Source organism: Salvia splendens, chromosome 7, assembly GCF_004379255.2.
Source record: "Salvia splendens isolate huo1 chromosome 7, SspV2, whole genome shotgun sequence".
Lineage (NCBI taxonomy): Eukaryota > Viridiplantae > Streptophyta > Magnoliopsida > Lamiales > Lamiaceae > Salvia > Salvia splendens.
Window position 1 is genome coordinate 13,955,735 of NC_056038.1, and position 15,459 is coordinate 13,971,193.

A 15,459-nucleotide genomic window follows, 5' to 3' on the forward strand; every position below is an offset into this window, starting at 1 on the left:
GCGAATGAACGAAGAGTTGGAGGCCTATACGTCCCGTGAGATAAACCGGTTGATACAAAGGGCCTTACAGCCGGCGTTACCTCGATCTCGACCCGTTGTCCACTACCGAGCAGTGATTGAGCGGGATCACGTAGTTGCACATCAGCGGCTATATGAAGACTACTTCGCACCGGAGCCGCGGTTCAACACCAACCTTTTCGGGCGGCGTTTTAGGATGAGCAGGGCCCTGTTTATGCGTATTGTTGACGCTTTGGAGTGTCGATATATGTGTTTCCGTTTCAGGCACGATGCGGCTGGCAGACCCGGCCACACACCTATTCAAAAGTGCACTGCGGCAATCAGGCAGTTGGCCTACGGAGGCGAGGCAGACATGTGGGACGAGTACCTCCACATCGGTGAGACGACTGCCCTTGAATGTATGAAGTATTTATGTCAGGGCGTGGTTGATATATTCCGTGATCAGTACCTTCGAAGCCCTACCCCCGAAGACTGCCAGGAGCTGATGCAGATGCACGGGGAGAAGCATGGGTTCCGGGGTATGTTAGGCAGCATAGATTGTATGCATTGGGAGTGGAAGAACTGCCCCCTGCCTGGAAAAGGGTTCTACACGACCGACTACAAGGGAAAGAGTCCCACGATGATCCTCGAGGTCGTAGCTGATTACCGGCTGTGGATTTGGCATGCATATTTTGGGGTAGCCGGGTCGAACAACGACCTCAACGTCCTCAACTCGTCGCCCCTTTTCAACGAGCAGTGCCACGGCGTCGGTCCGACCGTCAGTTTTATCGCCAAAGGGAACCAGCATGATATGGGCTGCTACTTGGCGGATGGGATATACCCTAGGTGACCTGTCTTTGTGAAGACGATCAGGTGAGCATCAGATGAGAGGAAGGCCTACTTTGCGGAACGGCAGGAGTCGGAGCGCAAGGACGTGGAGCGCGCATTTGGTGTGCTCCGGTCTCGATGGGCGGCAATTAGGGGTCCAACGCGTTTGTGGCATGTCGACTGCATTGCTGATATAATGTACGCATGTATTATCATGCACAACATGATTGTCGAAGATGAAGGTGTACAACTGACTAGTTGGGCCAACGACGATAATGAAGTCAGTCCAAGCCACGGCGTGGCCGACCCCAACGTACGAAGTGGGGTACCTCACGATGAAGTCGGCCGCCTCCAAGCACATGCAGACATGCGCCAAGTGGAAGCTCATATTCGACTCCAAAAGGATTTAATTGAAGAGTTGTGGGCGCGGAGGACTGCACGGCGTTAGTTTTTTTTTTTAATTATGTAATTTTTTTAATGTACCTTTTTTTTTAAATAAAATTATTGCATTTTCCTGTATCTGTGTCGTAAGTTGAATTCCGTATTTTGTGTGATTGTTATTTTTATAATTTATTTATTGTGGCTAGCCTATGACTAGGCTATTGCTTGTCCTGATGATGTGACAGGAGGAGTTTTTAGTGCTGATGATGTGGCAGAAGGAGTTTATGGCTAGGCTATGGCTGGGCTATTGCAATTATGGATGCAATAAGGTAATATACGTACGAAAAATCTCAATCAATACAAAAAGGAGGAAAAGGAAAATTTTTAAAAGATGCATAACTGAAAAAAAAGGAAAATTTATGATAGAAATTCTAGGACATTTTAATCGCTATAGGCACAATTTCTCTCCGGCCACCAAATTCTAGGGTTTTACTTATCAGATCTAAGCTTCATCCATAAGTCAACCGTAACTCTCATCGAATCGACAGCTGTTAACTCTTAGTCTTTGCGGGTTTCCTATATAGCCAGCCAATTTCAATCTTGTAGTACTAATTTGGGTTGAAGGACGGAATTGGGGTTGTTAAAAAGGTGCAATCTTGAGCGGCCCATGCAATATAGTTCTTTGAATTGGTTTGATTTTCGCTTCGTTTCTGGAGAATTTCCAAGAATTTGAAGTCTAGTTATGAGTTCATCAATGTCTTGGGCGGAACCAGCGGATGTCTATCTCTCTACTTCTCTTGCCAGTTATCTTGACAGTAAGTTTTTGAAATTCTATGTCCTTTCTCCTCAGTTTTGTTTAGGTTATTTATTCGAATCGTATGAGAGTTTCTTGAGTTATTTCCATTGGTTATTGAAGATTTGGGTGTAATTCATTATGTGGGACTATATAATATTGCGTTCTGTATTGGAACTAGTAGTCTCAATGCTTATCTTAAAGAGATCTTGTGCGTTGAGGACTAGAGTTATTGCATTTATCGTAGGAACTTCGATTTGTTATTTGGAAAGCTTGTAGAGCAAATTCACACCCTTTCTATCATATTTTTGCCGGCACATTATCTTCTTTGGAAACCTGTGATAACAATTTGGCACTCAAGAAGAAATTGTCACAACTAGTTTCTTTGTGTTGCAACCTCTTTCTTAAGCACATCGGTTCATTTTCGTAAGAGTTTAGAGGGTATATTTTTGAATTTGTGCAGCCCTTCCATTTTTATACTCTTGCAAATTGAGTTCTATATTTTTTTGTTTGTTCTGATCCCATGATTCAGAGTGCTGTAGAAAAACAAACATCAGGCTGAGTTTTCCACTTAGTATTTGCTCATTATTTTCTTATATGTCTAATCCTGTAAGGGGATTCAATTGTCTTCTGTTTGTTGTGAATATCTTACATTTGAATTGAAACTTTTGTCTTTCTCCCAGAGAAACTTCTTGTGTTACTTCGAGATGGACGGAAACTTTTAGGGATTCTTCGATCGTTTGATCAGTTTGGTATTGATCTTGAACTACCCATCATTTATTAGAGGCAACGTGCATCGTAAATGTAATGTTCGATTGACAAAGTTTTACTGTTGTATGTAGCTAATGTTGTCCTAGAAGGTGCATGTGAGCGTCTTATCGTTGGTGATCTATATTGCGACATTCCATTAGGTCTATATGTAATGCGTGGAGAAAATGTTGTTTTGATTGGGGAGCTGGTATGTATTGTTAAGATTTTTAGAACCTTTTGCATTTCTTACCTTTTTATCTTTTCCACTTGCATATAACATAATATGATTGGTCAGGACCCACTAAAGATGGAACTACCCCCAAATATGGTTCGTGTTTCAGAACCAGAGATAAGAAGTGTAAGCTCTACTTTCTGTCATAATACTCGAAATAATGGAACTGATTGTCAATTTTATGTGTTCGTGTCTTAGGTGCAAACATGTATTGTTAATTTAGTACCATAATTTGCAGACATCTGAACAATGGTTTAGCATTGAACTTGGTGAATATCATTTTAGACCATTACTAGCTAACCAAAATATGAAACTTTTAAAGTCCTTGAATTCTGCATATATGAGTGTCCCCTAATGATGTCATGCTGCATAATCTGTATTCCTAATCGGGTGGGGACGAGTCCTACCTTTTGACGTCTTTTTGGTCAGACCTTACAAAAAGTTGATTTATGAGTTCTCTGCATCCTTTGCTTGTTCTCTCAGCCTCCATAATGATATGCTATCTGAGTTGAAATATTTGAAGCTACTCTGCATATAACTTTTAGAATTAGTTACAAACAAACATTGAATTTTTTTCCCCTTGTGTGAAACACGATTTTCAATACTTCTGTTTTCTTACTTTCCAGGGTTGTGGTTGTTGCCCTGCCTTTCTTGAATCCTACTTTCTTTTGTAATGATTATAGGATATTAAGTGCCTTCTCTAATTCCACGGAAGTTGACGACATTTATCTGAGTTTAGTTTGACTACTCTTTCACATTCTTTTCATTATAGTCTGAGATGTTTGGTCTGCCTGGTTGCTACTTTTAGTTGTTGTTACATTTCTAGCATTCTGAGTAGTTGCATTTTGCCATTTGGTCAGGCACAAAAAGTGGAGAGGGAGGCGTCGGAGCTCATGGGTACCATGAAAAAGAGGATGGATTTCCTTGATATGGATTGATGTCACAACTTTTTTCTCGGCTTTTCTCGATGACATGCCCCAACATCTGCGCAGCTTTGCTGGAAACAGTACTTTCTCTGCCTCCCGCAAAATTATCTTAGTCCTCTTTTGCACTGACAACATTTAGTACTGCAAACAGATAAGTAGATTTCTCAGACTTTTTGAATTATTTCTGCACACCTTTGTCTTTCCGGCCAAACTATACATGATGCGTCTCCCTCCGGGAAAGAATCGAAATTTGAAGTAGGCGGGGGGTCCTTCCGTATATTTTGTTCTGGAAGGGCTCCAGAGTCTTGCTCTTGTTGGTATTTTTTGGTATAAACTGGTGTTCAATCTATTGTTTTATAAGTAGCGTTTGAAGTTTTTTCCATGTATGCAATCTTTCACTTCTGGTGGTTTTGGTTTGTTTTTTTTTATTAAATAACTTTAAAGATTGAAAAAAAATTGTGGCAAATTTATGCTATTACAAGAGTATAGGTTTAGCTTAAATGAACTTTAAATCTTCACACATCTATACATGATAGCGTGTCATGTATTGATGGAAGCTTGGTGCATTTAAAAATTGTGCAAATTTGTATTAAATTAGTGTTAATATCTTGTTAATGGGTGATTAATGAAATCAGAGAGAGAATGATAATTTTAGTGAAATGCCCCTGGTAGTCGTACCCCAACCGACAGATAGAAACGTGTATTTCTTATATAGTCCACATATTAGGACTTCAGAGTTAACTTGTCTGAAATCCAGTGTGACAGGTTGCACCGTTGTTTCTTCCTATCTGGGTATTCACAATGCGTCCAAAAAATACCAGCTTCAGTCCCATTTTTCTGCTGTTACAATAACTTTGTTCATTTAAGTTCCAATATTTTCAATGTATCCACCTCCATTTTCAACTTCAACACAATTTCACTAGGATGTATGTTTTGAAAGAGACGAAAATTACTTCATTCCTATTACATAAAAATTGGTTTTATTTAACCTATTTTTTTTCTTCTCTGTTACTTTAATAATTTCTCATTAAAACTTATGTTGTCCATAAATAAAACTATTTTCTGTGCACGGATGGAATATTAAATTATTAATAATAAAAAAGTTTTGAATCGCATGATAAGCGATGTTTCAGCCGGGATTGGTGTTGTTTGCTAGGCGGCCATATGGGTGAGAGGAGCTGCAATGCAACTCCGTCGAGTAGCCGCCCTGGATGGGGCTACATCGTGAATGCCCTCAAGTGCATAATTTCAACTCCTACTATGTTCAAATTTCACATTTTTTTATTCTAATCGGATGCTCAAATTCATTATGAATCATGTTGATATAAAATTTGAGGATTCAATTGATGAAAAAAAAACAAGAAATTAACAATTTTAGACTACAATAATATGTAAGTATTGCATTATTTCAGCATGATTGTATTTGGTGGGATTGCGGTAGAGCGAAAGATATTTGCCTAGCTTAAATAAATATGTTAATATTATAGTAGAGGTTCTCTATTATAGTATGTGACTGCTAAATAATTTATATATGTACATACATGTGTTCCAAGAAATAAATTAAAACGTGTCAATAGAGAACGTCTCATATTAATTGAGATGATTCTTTAGGCAAAAAAATTAAGAAAATGATTTGTTTATTAAATTGAGGGGAAGTACAATTGAGGTGATTGTTTTGGCAAAAAATTAAGAAAATGATTTGTTAATTAATTGAGGTGAAGTACATCAGGATGCACAATGAATAAAGTAAATGAAAATAAAAGAAAAATGTTAATTTTTGTTAAAAAATAAATGAATTGATTAACCTATTAGATTTTTAAAAAATATACTCAATCAATCTGTCTCCAAAAAAATAGACTTACCATTTTGGACGGTCCCAAAAAATTAGACAAAATCTAAATAGTATAAAAAGTTTTCAACGAATAATAATTCTACGTATCATTTATAAAGTAAATCCCATAATCCATTTGCATTCATTCCATTATCTTTTCCCTATCTATTTTTTATTTTGTTTACATCTCTTTCTTATGACTAACTTGTAAAGTTTGAATCAATTGAATATAAATTTTGAAATGAAGAACAAGTAAAAATAATTAAGTTTTTATTGCTATGTTGAAGCGCTACGTGTAGCACCATTAATGGCTTAGAAATTAAGCCAAGGTTGAGCTCGCCGTAGCAGATAACCCCTTTATTAGTCAATGACCCTAAACAATTGACAATAGTGTGAGCTGATTGACTCCTCTGTAGTTCACCAATTTCAGCGCTCTCACTCTCCCTCGCTCTCACACTCTTTCAGCAGATCCACACGCCACGCCTGAGCAGCTGAGCTCAAGTTGGTTCCACAATGCTGCGCTTGAGCTCCGGAATCCCCACCCTGCGCCTCGCTGCGGTGGCGCTGCTGCTATGCACTCTACGCATCAAGGCGTCGGTGCACGAGTACACCGGAGAGAGATTCGCCGCCAAAGGAAATGCGTTCGTCGTTCACGGAGGCAGCGAGGGGATTTACTCTTCTGCCCCCAGTCTCAACGAGTCCTCCCCCGGAAACTCTTTTATCCGGTGAATTTGCTATTTCACCTCCTTTTTTCTCTTTCGCGGAATTTCTGTGTGCTTTGTTGTGTTGGATTGTTGTTACATGATTGTTTGATTGAGGTGTTATAGTTTGAAGATGTTGAATCTAATCAGGGGAGATCCGCTCTAAATTTGACTTGGAATTGATGTTTGTAGTTGTCGGTGGTTGGTAAGTGTGTGAGAGTGTTCGGTGTAATGCTTTGGATTTTTACTCTCTAGTGAAATTGATTGATCCGGAAAGATCCTGCATGCGGTGGTTACTTCAGAAAAAGCTTCGGCCTACTTTATTGATTTTTTTTTAAACATGAGATTTGAGCATTGAGTTGAAAGCTAATGCAACAATCGTTGTTGACTTGTAGTACCTGAGCTATTTTAATTCTCAGATGCTGGAAATGAATGCCTCTAGAATGATAATCCAATAGAAAAACGTATCCAAAACAGAATATGATGGTTTGTTCTGCAAAAGGTCGAAAAAGCTAACCAGAATCTCCCTGTTTTGGGGACTACAGAATGTTTTTTAACCATTTTCCCAATTTTAAGTTCTTTGCTTTTCCTAATACTCCCTGTATCCGGTAATATGAGCCTCGTTTTGCCATTTTGGGTCGTCCGCCAATAGTAGTCTGATTTCACTTTTACTACTATAACTGATAAGTAGGATCCACATTTCACTCATCATTTCATTATAAGGCTAATATATAAGTGAGACTCACATTAGCTATTAGCTAATATATAAAACTGAGACTCACATTCTACGAACTTTGTCAACTCACAATTCTTAACATTACCTGTGCTGAAAAAAGTAGGACTCCCATTTTTGGGCGGACTGAGTACGTCTTTGTGGGATATGTTTGATTCTTAAGCTGTGATTTTAGATCTGAGCATTTGAAATCATTATAGATACTAAGAGATAGCTGATCCTTTTCTTTATCTAAAAACCAGATTTGAAAGGATAGTATTCCATAGGCCGTTGGATCTCTCCAATTTCAGCTCAGAATCTATTCATGCCGTTGTATTTGAGGTCGACGACAGGGACACAATTGGAGGTTCTGCATATGGAGGTCAGAGAGCTCTATGCTGCTCAGCAGACCTAGCAAAGCTTGGAGTCTGCAAGCAAGGTCAAATCATTTACCGCCCTTCTACCAATAATCCAGGATGGCCACAAGTATTTGGTGTATCATTTGATATAGATACGACAGACGCCACTCTGCAGCCAATATCCCTGCAAATTACAAAAACTGGGATGTACAACCTGTATTTTATTCATTGTGATCCACGGCTTAAAGAGGTTTATGTTGAGGGGAAATCGGTATGGAAAAATCCTACCGGTTACCTACCTGGCAGAATGGCTCCACTCATGAGATTCTATGGGTTCATGTCTCTTGCATTTGTGCTGCTTGGGGTATTCTGGTTTTCGCAGTATGCAAGATTTTGGAAAGAAGTCCTTCCATTGCAAAACTGTATTACACTCGTGATAACACTGGGAATGTTTGAAATGGCCTTGTGGTACTTTGATTACGCTGAGTTTAATGAAACTGGAACCAGACCTACTGGGATCACTCTCTGGGCAGTCACTTTTGGGACGGTGAAACGTACGGTGGCACGACTAGTCCTTCTCATTGTTTCCATGGGTTATGGTGTTGTCAGACCTACCTTAGGCGGGCTTACATCAAAAGTTATGTTACTTGGAGGAACTTTCTTTCTTGCATCTGAAATACTTGAAATTATTGAAAATGTCGGTACTGTGAGTGACCGCTCAGGGAAGGCTAGACTATTTTTCGTCCTGCCGGTGGCAATTTTGGATGCTTTCTTCATTCTTTGGATATTTACCTCCCTCTCTTCCACCTTGAATAAGCTTCAGGTACAAGATTCTCATTCTTAAGCTAATCTTTGTGTCCTAGCTTGGCAGTAAAATAGACTATCAAGTAAAAACATGTGGTTGCAAGTGTATTTTCTCAAAGTAAGGTCTCATGTGAATGTTGTGCCAATCGCCATTGGATTCTGCATGTAGCCTGCTACTATAAGTGGATGTGATTGGGATAATTATGTCCTGGGTTGCATTTCACTGTTTATCCAGTAAAATCCAGAGTAAGATGCACACTCTCATACACACACAGACACGTATATATAGTCCTGATTTCAAGTTAAATTAATTCTTTCATGCTCTTAACAAGCCAGTGACTTGGTAATTGGGTATGCAGTTGATATTTCTCTCATAGTCTATCACGAACTTGGAAGTGATTGGTGTCTGGTTGTACTAACTTTTTTCCTTTGACTCCTTTCTTGTTTACTGACATATCTATTTGCTCCCATTCTTTGATTACTCGACCTAATAGGCTAGGAGGTTGACTGCCAAGTTAGATATTTACAGGAAGTTCACCAATGCATTAGCGGTTGCAGTTATTGTGTCTGTTGGCTGGATTTGCTATGAGGTAATGTTGGCAGCTTATTCTAACGAGTCAAATCCAATATCTTGTCTCACGACAGTGTCCATAGACAACAATTGAGTTCGAAATAAAACTTGCCCGCAAATAGCATTTTGTTGTATTGACTAATGACCCCCTGCTTTTTTCAGCTTTATTTCAAATCAAATGACGTATACAATGAGCTATGGCAGAATGCTTGGATCATCCCTGCGTTCTGGCAAGTACTGTCTTTCTCCCTATTATGCGTCATATGTGCTCTTTGGGCGCCGTCACAGAACTCAATGCGGTAACCATCTTGTTCAAAACTCTTATTTATATATTTCTGGTTTTGGTGGTTCTGACCGTTAAAATATAAGGATTTTGTTTTCTCATTCCTTTACCCTGCCACTTTCTGTGTTTCTGTTTTCATCATCTCGCCATTGGCATCCTGATACTGTGTACATACAGTAGAAAGAAACACTAAGATCTTTGGTTATTTTCCTGTATTTAAATCTAAGCGAATTCATTAGCAGAACTGCCTGTAGAACTTTATGCCAAGAACTATGAAATGCTATGCACAAAAATTCTCCCCTCTTTTGCATCTGCGTTGTATGTGATTGGTATTTATGGCCCCAACCAGATATGCTTATTCATCCGAGGATGCTGAGGAAGAGTTTGACAAAGATGACACTCTGAAACTCATAAAACCATCACAACTGGTCCCAAAGGATGTAAGGAGCCCAGAGTTTGACACTCCCACAAGCGGCAATGGTTCTCCCCATAGTGATCTTGAACAAGAAAAGACTGCCTAAAATGGTCCACATATAGTCTGTAACTTCACTTCACCAATATACATATGGCGTGGCTAATAATCAGATCAGTAGAATACTTAAAAGTTGTTGCCAGTGAGTGCCTTGTGGAAACTGCGAGGGTGGAATATGAGAAAGAAGTTTGGAAATATAGCTATTTGCAAGGCTGGATTGTTTCTTGTTTTCTCTCTGTTTTCTACTCAGTTGTATTTCATCCATCTATTTGTTGATTGGTTTTTGTGACCTTACTAGAAAGTATCAGCTCTAGGATTCCTTTTAAGCTATTCTGATATCTGGTGTAAGTTTAATTTTATCTTTGCAAGTATAAATGCCATTATTTTTGCATATCTAGGGCTCGTCGGATGGTAAGGACTAAGGATGATTGTAAGCTTGTGTAGCCGATGTTTAATGAGTGAAAATGCAGAAAATAACAGAGAGATAGAGTGTGTGTGTGTGTGTGTGTGTAATGATACTTTCCCCACATCAAGAATTTATAGTATATGAGCATGTTGCCAAATTGAATCCTGTCAACCAAGAAAGTGGAGTGGATTTCATTCTCTTCAGCCCACATCCATGCCCAAGAAACTGGTCATGATACCACAAAAACTAAGACTCACATCCCCTCATTGGCTCATTCGGATGCCATGTTCATAACACCATCTCCCTCAAGGATCGATCTTCGATGTGGATGGTCGTCTGCTCATGGGATTGACCCTCCACTGTTATCCCTTCTATCCGCCTAAGGGCCTCTGCCATGTCCAAACGCTGCTCAGGTCTGTTCTCGGCGCATGCAACACCGACATGGAGAAGCTGCTTCATCTCATGTTTGGACTTTTCGGTCTGTTCCAGGTGCGGATCATATAGTTCGTCCTCTTTCTCATCAGCAATGGCTGATCCCGCCAGTTGGACTACATCGACCCCACCCTCTCCGTTGTTGACAAACTGAGAAGTGACTTTCCCAGTAAGAAGTTCAAGAATGATGATTCCTAAGCAATAGACGTCGCATTTTGGTGAAATGTGGTGATCCAGAATTGCTTCTGGAGCCTTGTATGCTGCTAGTGTTTGTGAAGCAAGGCTGCTGCTAATCACCAGACATAGCCCGTAGTCTGAGAGATGAGGCTCGTATTGTTCGGTTAGAAGCACATTGCTGGATTTGAGATTACCGTGTGGGAGGTCGAGGGAGGAGAGCTCGGTATGAAGGTAAGCCAGACCCCTGGCAATGCCTTGAAGTATCCTGAGTCTTGTTGTCCAGTCCAGGTCGGAGTGGGTGTCTGTACCTGGAGATGAAGGTAAAACGGTTGGAGCAAGCGGGCTAAGATATGCACGTGTTAGTTCGTTAGTTAGTTAGTTAGTTACTCACCGTGTAATTGCAATTGATAGAGGAGACTGGCTTTAGGTTTATACTCGCACACCAAAAGCTTCTCATTAGTGCGAAAGTGATAGGCCAAGAGTGTGCACACATTTGGATGGTTTAAACAGCCAAGCCTTCTCATCTCGTCATCAAATTGTTTCTTCCCAGTCTTAGCATTCTCTTTGATCCTCTTTACCACGACGGTCATCCCGGTGGGCATCATGGCCTTGTAGGACGAGCTGGTGGCCCCGGTCGACAGCACTTGGGCCGAGGATTTCATGAGATCCTGCATCGAGAACCCACCCTTCTCCTCATTCATCATCACTATCTCCATCCCTTTCCCATATTTCCTCTGCTCCTTGTGGAGCGTGGAGGAGCCCGAGGCTGACCCCTCCGTACGGGCCACCCCATCGGTCCTCCTAGCACTCGATATGTGGAAACTAGAGCATTCGTCTACACCACCACCCCTCTCCTGCCTCCTCTTCATCGCGAAGATACCAACCACCACCACCAAGAACAACAGTGCCGCCACCATCAAGAACCACATGAAAAATGACATGTGCATGCGACTCATCCCGGGCCGTGAAGATGGCCCATAAAGCCCCACATTAGGATCAACAAGCCCCGCGTTACCCTTGAATGCATTCGTCCCGAATCTCATCAGGCCCTCAGGGATCTCACCTTCCAAGTTATTATTGGAGACGTCCAAGAACATGAGAGCTGGTAGCTCGGGCGGGGGAATAGGCCCTGAAAACTGGTTGTTATCCAGGCGTAGCTCTGCCAAACGAGCTAGCTGGAACAACGAGGCTGGAATCCGGCCCGAGAAGCTGTTTCCCGACAACCAAACCTTCTTGAGGCCGGCCATGGGTTTGAAATAGTCAGCTGCAATCTCCCCTGAAAACTTGTTCTTCGAGAGGTACAATCCCTTTAACAGCACCATGCGATTGAAATTCGGGATAAGGCCCGAGAAAGAATTCGAGATGAATCCAACGCTTCTCAGGGTCGAGAGCAAGGACAGCGACTCAACGTCTATCTTACCGGACAGCCCCAAGTTCTTCAGCCGGAGGCTCGAAACCAATCCGTTCACGCAGACTATGCCGATCCAATGCGCATCCGCTGCACACGGCTCCGTCCCAGGCCTCCATGAATGCAAAGAGGATGAATCCACGAAGGATTTTTTGAATTTGAGGAGAGCTTCGGATTCAGAAATGGAAAGTGTTGGAGGAGAAATTAGCAGAAAAATGCACAAGAATATGGATGAACTGGCTATGGCCATAGGGGTGCTCACGGGATCAAGAATTCATATGTTCATGATTTTCAGCAGTAATTTTCGGGGGGAATTTGTTTCAGACAGAGGGACATGGATTTTTCGTTTCTTTTACCGCGACAAAACCGTTATTCTCTATGTTTAGGCATTCACCTCCAACTCTCTAATAACTACCCCCATCTTTAATCTTAAATCTTGGGGTGGAAGTGGGATGAAATGAAAGATTTTACGAAATGGACAGAAATGAACAAACATAAAATTATTGTGGTCTGTTACACTGACATAATCCGAAAAAGAAGACGAGTGTGGCAATTCTAATTCTAAAAATGATTGTAGTCTGTTACACATTCCAACAATTTCTTAAAACTCGTGTCCTAACTAAATTGCACTCCTAAATGGAGACGTTGGAAGTATTATTATTTTTGTGAAAAAATGGTTAACAGGAGTTTTATAGAAAATTGTGGAAAGGAAAAAAAGAGTTTAAACTAGAAAACTTGTGTATAGTATGATTTCAACGTATTAACGAATATAGAATTCTATTATACTCTTCCAATCTATGTCCATATTCAAATGTTGAGATGGTATTAGAGCATGTTCAATCATAGGGATTGATACACTAGCTCCAAAAATTAGCCAAAAAATCAAACAAATCCAACCATGGTTCTAAATCCTAATGGAAGATAAATCAAGTCTCATCATATGATACACGGCAAACATGGAATTGGAAACGACACTCAATGCTTTCCCCGCAACAAGAGATGACGAGGCACATGAAATTGAGTTTGGAGGGGGCGACGATGAGTGGCTGAATCATCGGCAATAAGGAGACTTAGTTGAAATTTAAAAAAAAATGGAAGAGAATTAAGAATTTGAGGGCGACTCGACATCCTTTGATTTCTCATATCTCTCGATTATATGTGATATTTTTACCTTCTTAGATGCAAAAGATAAAATGCAGTACTAGTTAGTTTAATGTCCATCGACCTTTACAAGAAATTTTTTTCAGCAGAAGAGTTGAGAGCGAATTTTGGGGTTCAAGCCAAAACAGATGTAATATTGATGCCTGGTTTTTTGTGCCTCCCATTATTTCAGAAAGTAGGTGATATTTGGTATGTGAAGCAGAAGTGGTGGCATTTAAGTAGTTTCTGTGCATTTTAGGTATGTAACATTGAATGGATTTGCATCTTGTTTCTGCCTATATAATTTTCTTCCAAATCCTGCATTTTAGTCTTTTTATCTTTTTCTTCCTTTGGGTAATTGGTATTTTGCCAACGGTTTGGAAATTATTTTTATTTTTCAGCTTAATCAATTAGCAGATTGAGCCAATTCCTAGCGGAAATCTGCCTCCTGGGTTTGACCCAAGCACATGCCGCAGTGTGTAAAGGATTTCTTTTTAGCATATGTTTAGCCTTTTTTTGGTTGTGCTATGTGATTACCTTGCACATACTCTGATGTTCTAACCTAATATTTCAGCTACAAGTAATGAATGTATACTTTACGTTAAATGTAACTGAAATATTGGGCTAGAACATCAACGTATGCAAGGCTGCAAGCTAATCCATACATGAGTTATTGCACCAAAATTAAAATAACATATGCATATGTATGTATATATATTTTATAATAATAGATCAATTTGATGTTGGTAACCATATATGACCCCTTTAGTAGACTATCTAGTCCTTTTGAGGAATACTCTGGAATATATATTCTATCTTACTCATGTGATACCATTTGTCTTTCTTGGGAAGATCCTTATAAGTTCCTTCATTTTTCTTTGTTTTCTTTCTTTTTAAACTTGTAGGTTTTTTATTTTTTGAGAAAATGCAGGTATGTTGGAAACATTCACACGCAGGTGACAGAACCACTTCTTCAACAAGTTTTTGCAAGTACTGGGACGGTTAGAAAGGAAAAGGTGCGACTGCTCTCAAACACAGCCTTCTGGTTGTTCACATACATCTAAATTTTGGATTACGTTGATTCGATGGTGCAGTCATCCTACGGATTCATTCATTACTTTGATCGTAGATGTGCTTCTCTTGCAATATTGACTCTCAATGGAAGGCACTTGTAAGAAGTAATTACTGAAGATGCAGTGTTGTGTGCTTCACATTAATATTATCGATTATGAATTTCAGGTTTGGGCAGCCTATAAAAGGTAAGTAGGCATAGGCTAGTGGTCAGAGGGAAGACACGTCAAGTGGGCATCGTCATTAATGTTTTTATACGTGTGGCAGGCACCAGCTTATAAACTGAAACTAAGAAGAGGGTAAGGAGGCAGCAAGCACTGATGCTCCTGAGAATAACCAGTGTGTATGTTGGTAATCTTTTGCTTACTTCCCCCGATACATAATTCCTCTTTATGGATGTGTGACTCTGACGGCAACTTTTCAATAAATCTCTTGTTTTGACTATAACTCTTCAATTTAGAGCATCTTGCTTTCCCTTTCCCAAAATTTACTTCCTTGGTTTTATTCTACCAGGTAACCCAGCTTTACTCTTCAATGTAAATTAATTTTTATATCTGCTGAAATCTATTTTCTTACTACATGGTTTCAGTGTATTAGTGTAATGTATTGCTTTGTAACCTATAAAATCAGCATGTTAGTTTGGACCGGAAAAAACAAAACTAAAATGCTCTTTAGTTTTTCAATCTTCAAGCTATACATAGAAGACTATGTTATTTTTAAGTGCAATACAAAATTGACAATTAAAAATAATTAAAATTCATTAACGTACACAAAATCTCAAATAATTCAAAGAGCTAAGTTTTATTTTATCTACTTTTATGTAGTAATTGTAGTCTAAAAAAATTATTTGAAATTATCAATAATCAATTTAATAAAAAAGACAATGGCATTCCTTAGTTGAATATATGATTAATTTAAATCTATGATTGTTTAATTAAATAAAAAATTAATAGTTGCTATGGTTGTTTAATTAAGTAAAAAATTAATAGTTGCTATCAACTGTCTAATATCACAATGTCGCGTCTTAATATTATCATTAGGCCATTTACAACAACATCATGAAAACTGTTCATAGTTCTCATATCTATTCTCTTGACTATTCGTGAATCATATTTTTTCTACTTTATTAAAATTTTATTTCAATGTAGTATATATTATATATTATGATTAATTTAAATTGGTTTA

General features: G+C 39.3%; 3 protein-coding genes across 3 annotated transcripts; 2 read left to right on the top strand and 1 right to left on the bottom strand.

Annotated features, from left to right (window-relative positions):
* The first annotated feature begins 1,615 nt into the window (after positions 1 to 1,615).
* On the top strand, positions 1,616 to 4,295 carry LOC121741503 (sm-like protein LSM1B). Its single transcript, XM_042134274.1, has 5 exons — positions 1,616 to 2,021; positions 2,683 to 2,751; positions 2,842 to 2,957; positions 3,045 to 3,107; positions 3,842 to 4,295. Exons 1-5 carry the CDS (start codon positions 1,949 to 1,951, stop codon positions 3,917 to 3,919), a joined length of 399 nt encoding a protein of 132 aa, XP_041990208.1. The 5' UTR covers positions 1,616 to 1,948; the 3' UTR covers positions 3,920 to 4,295.
* A 1,827-nt stretch (positions 4,296 to 6,122) lies between these two features.
* Positions 6,123 to 10,031, top strand: LOC121741502 (transmembrane protein 87A-like). Its single transcript, XM_042134273.1, has 5 exons — positions 6,123 to 6,463; positions 7,415 to 8,333; positions 8,809 to 8,904; positions 9,048 to 9,184; positions 9,518 to 10,031. The coding sequence occupies exons 1-5, from the start codon at positions 6,252 to 6,254 to the stop codon at positions 9,687 to 9,689; spliced, it is 1,536 nt and encodes a 511-aa protein (XP_041990207.1). The 5' UTR covers positions 6,123 to 6,251; the 3' UTR covers positions 9,690 to 10,031.
* Positions 10,032 to 10,117: 86 nt separating this feature from the next.
* On the bottom strand, positions 10,118 to 11,977 carry LOC121810449 (pollen receptor-like kinase 3). The gene is made up of 2 exons (XM_042211215.1): positions 11,047 to 11,977; positions 10,118 to 10,963 (listed from the first exon to the last, which is right to left on the bottom strand). Exons 1-2 carry the CDS (start codon positions 11,975 to 11,977, stop codon positions 10,335 to 10,337), a joined length of 1,560 nt encoding a protein of 519 aa, XP_042067149.1. The 3' UTR covers positions 10,118 to 10,334.
* Positions 11,978 to 15,459: the final 3,482 nt, after the last annotated feature.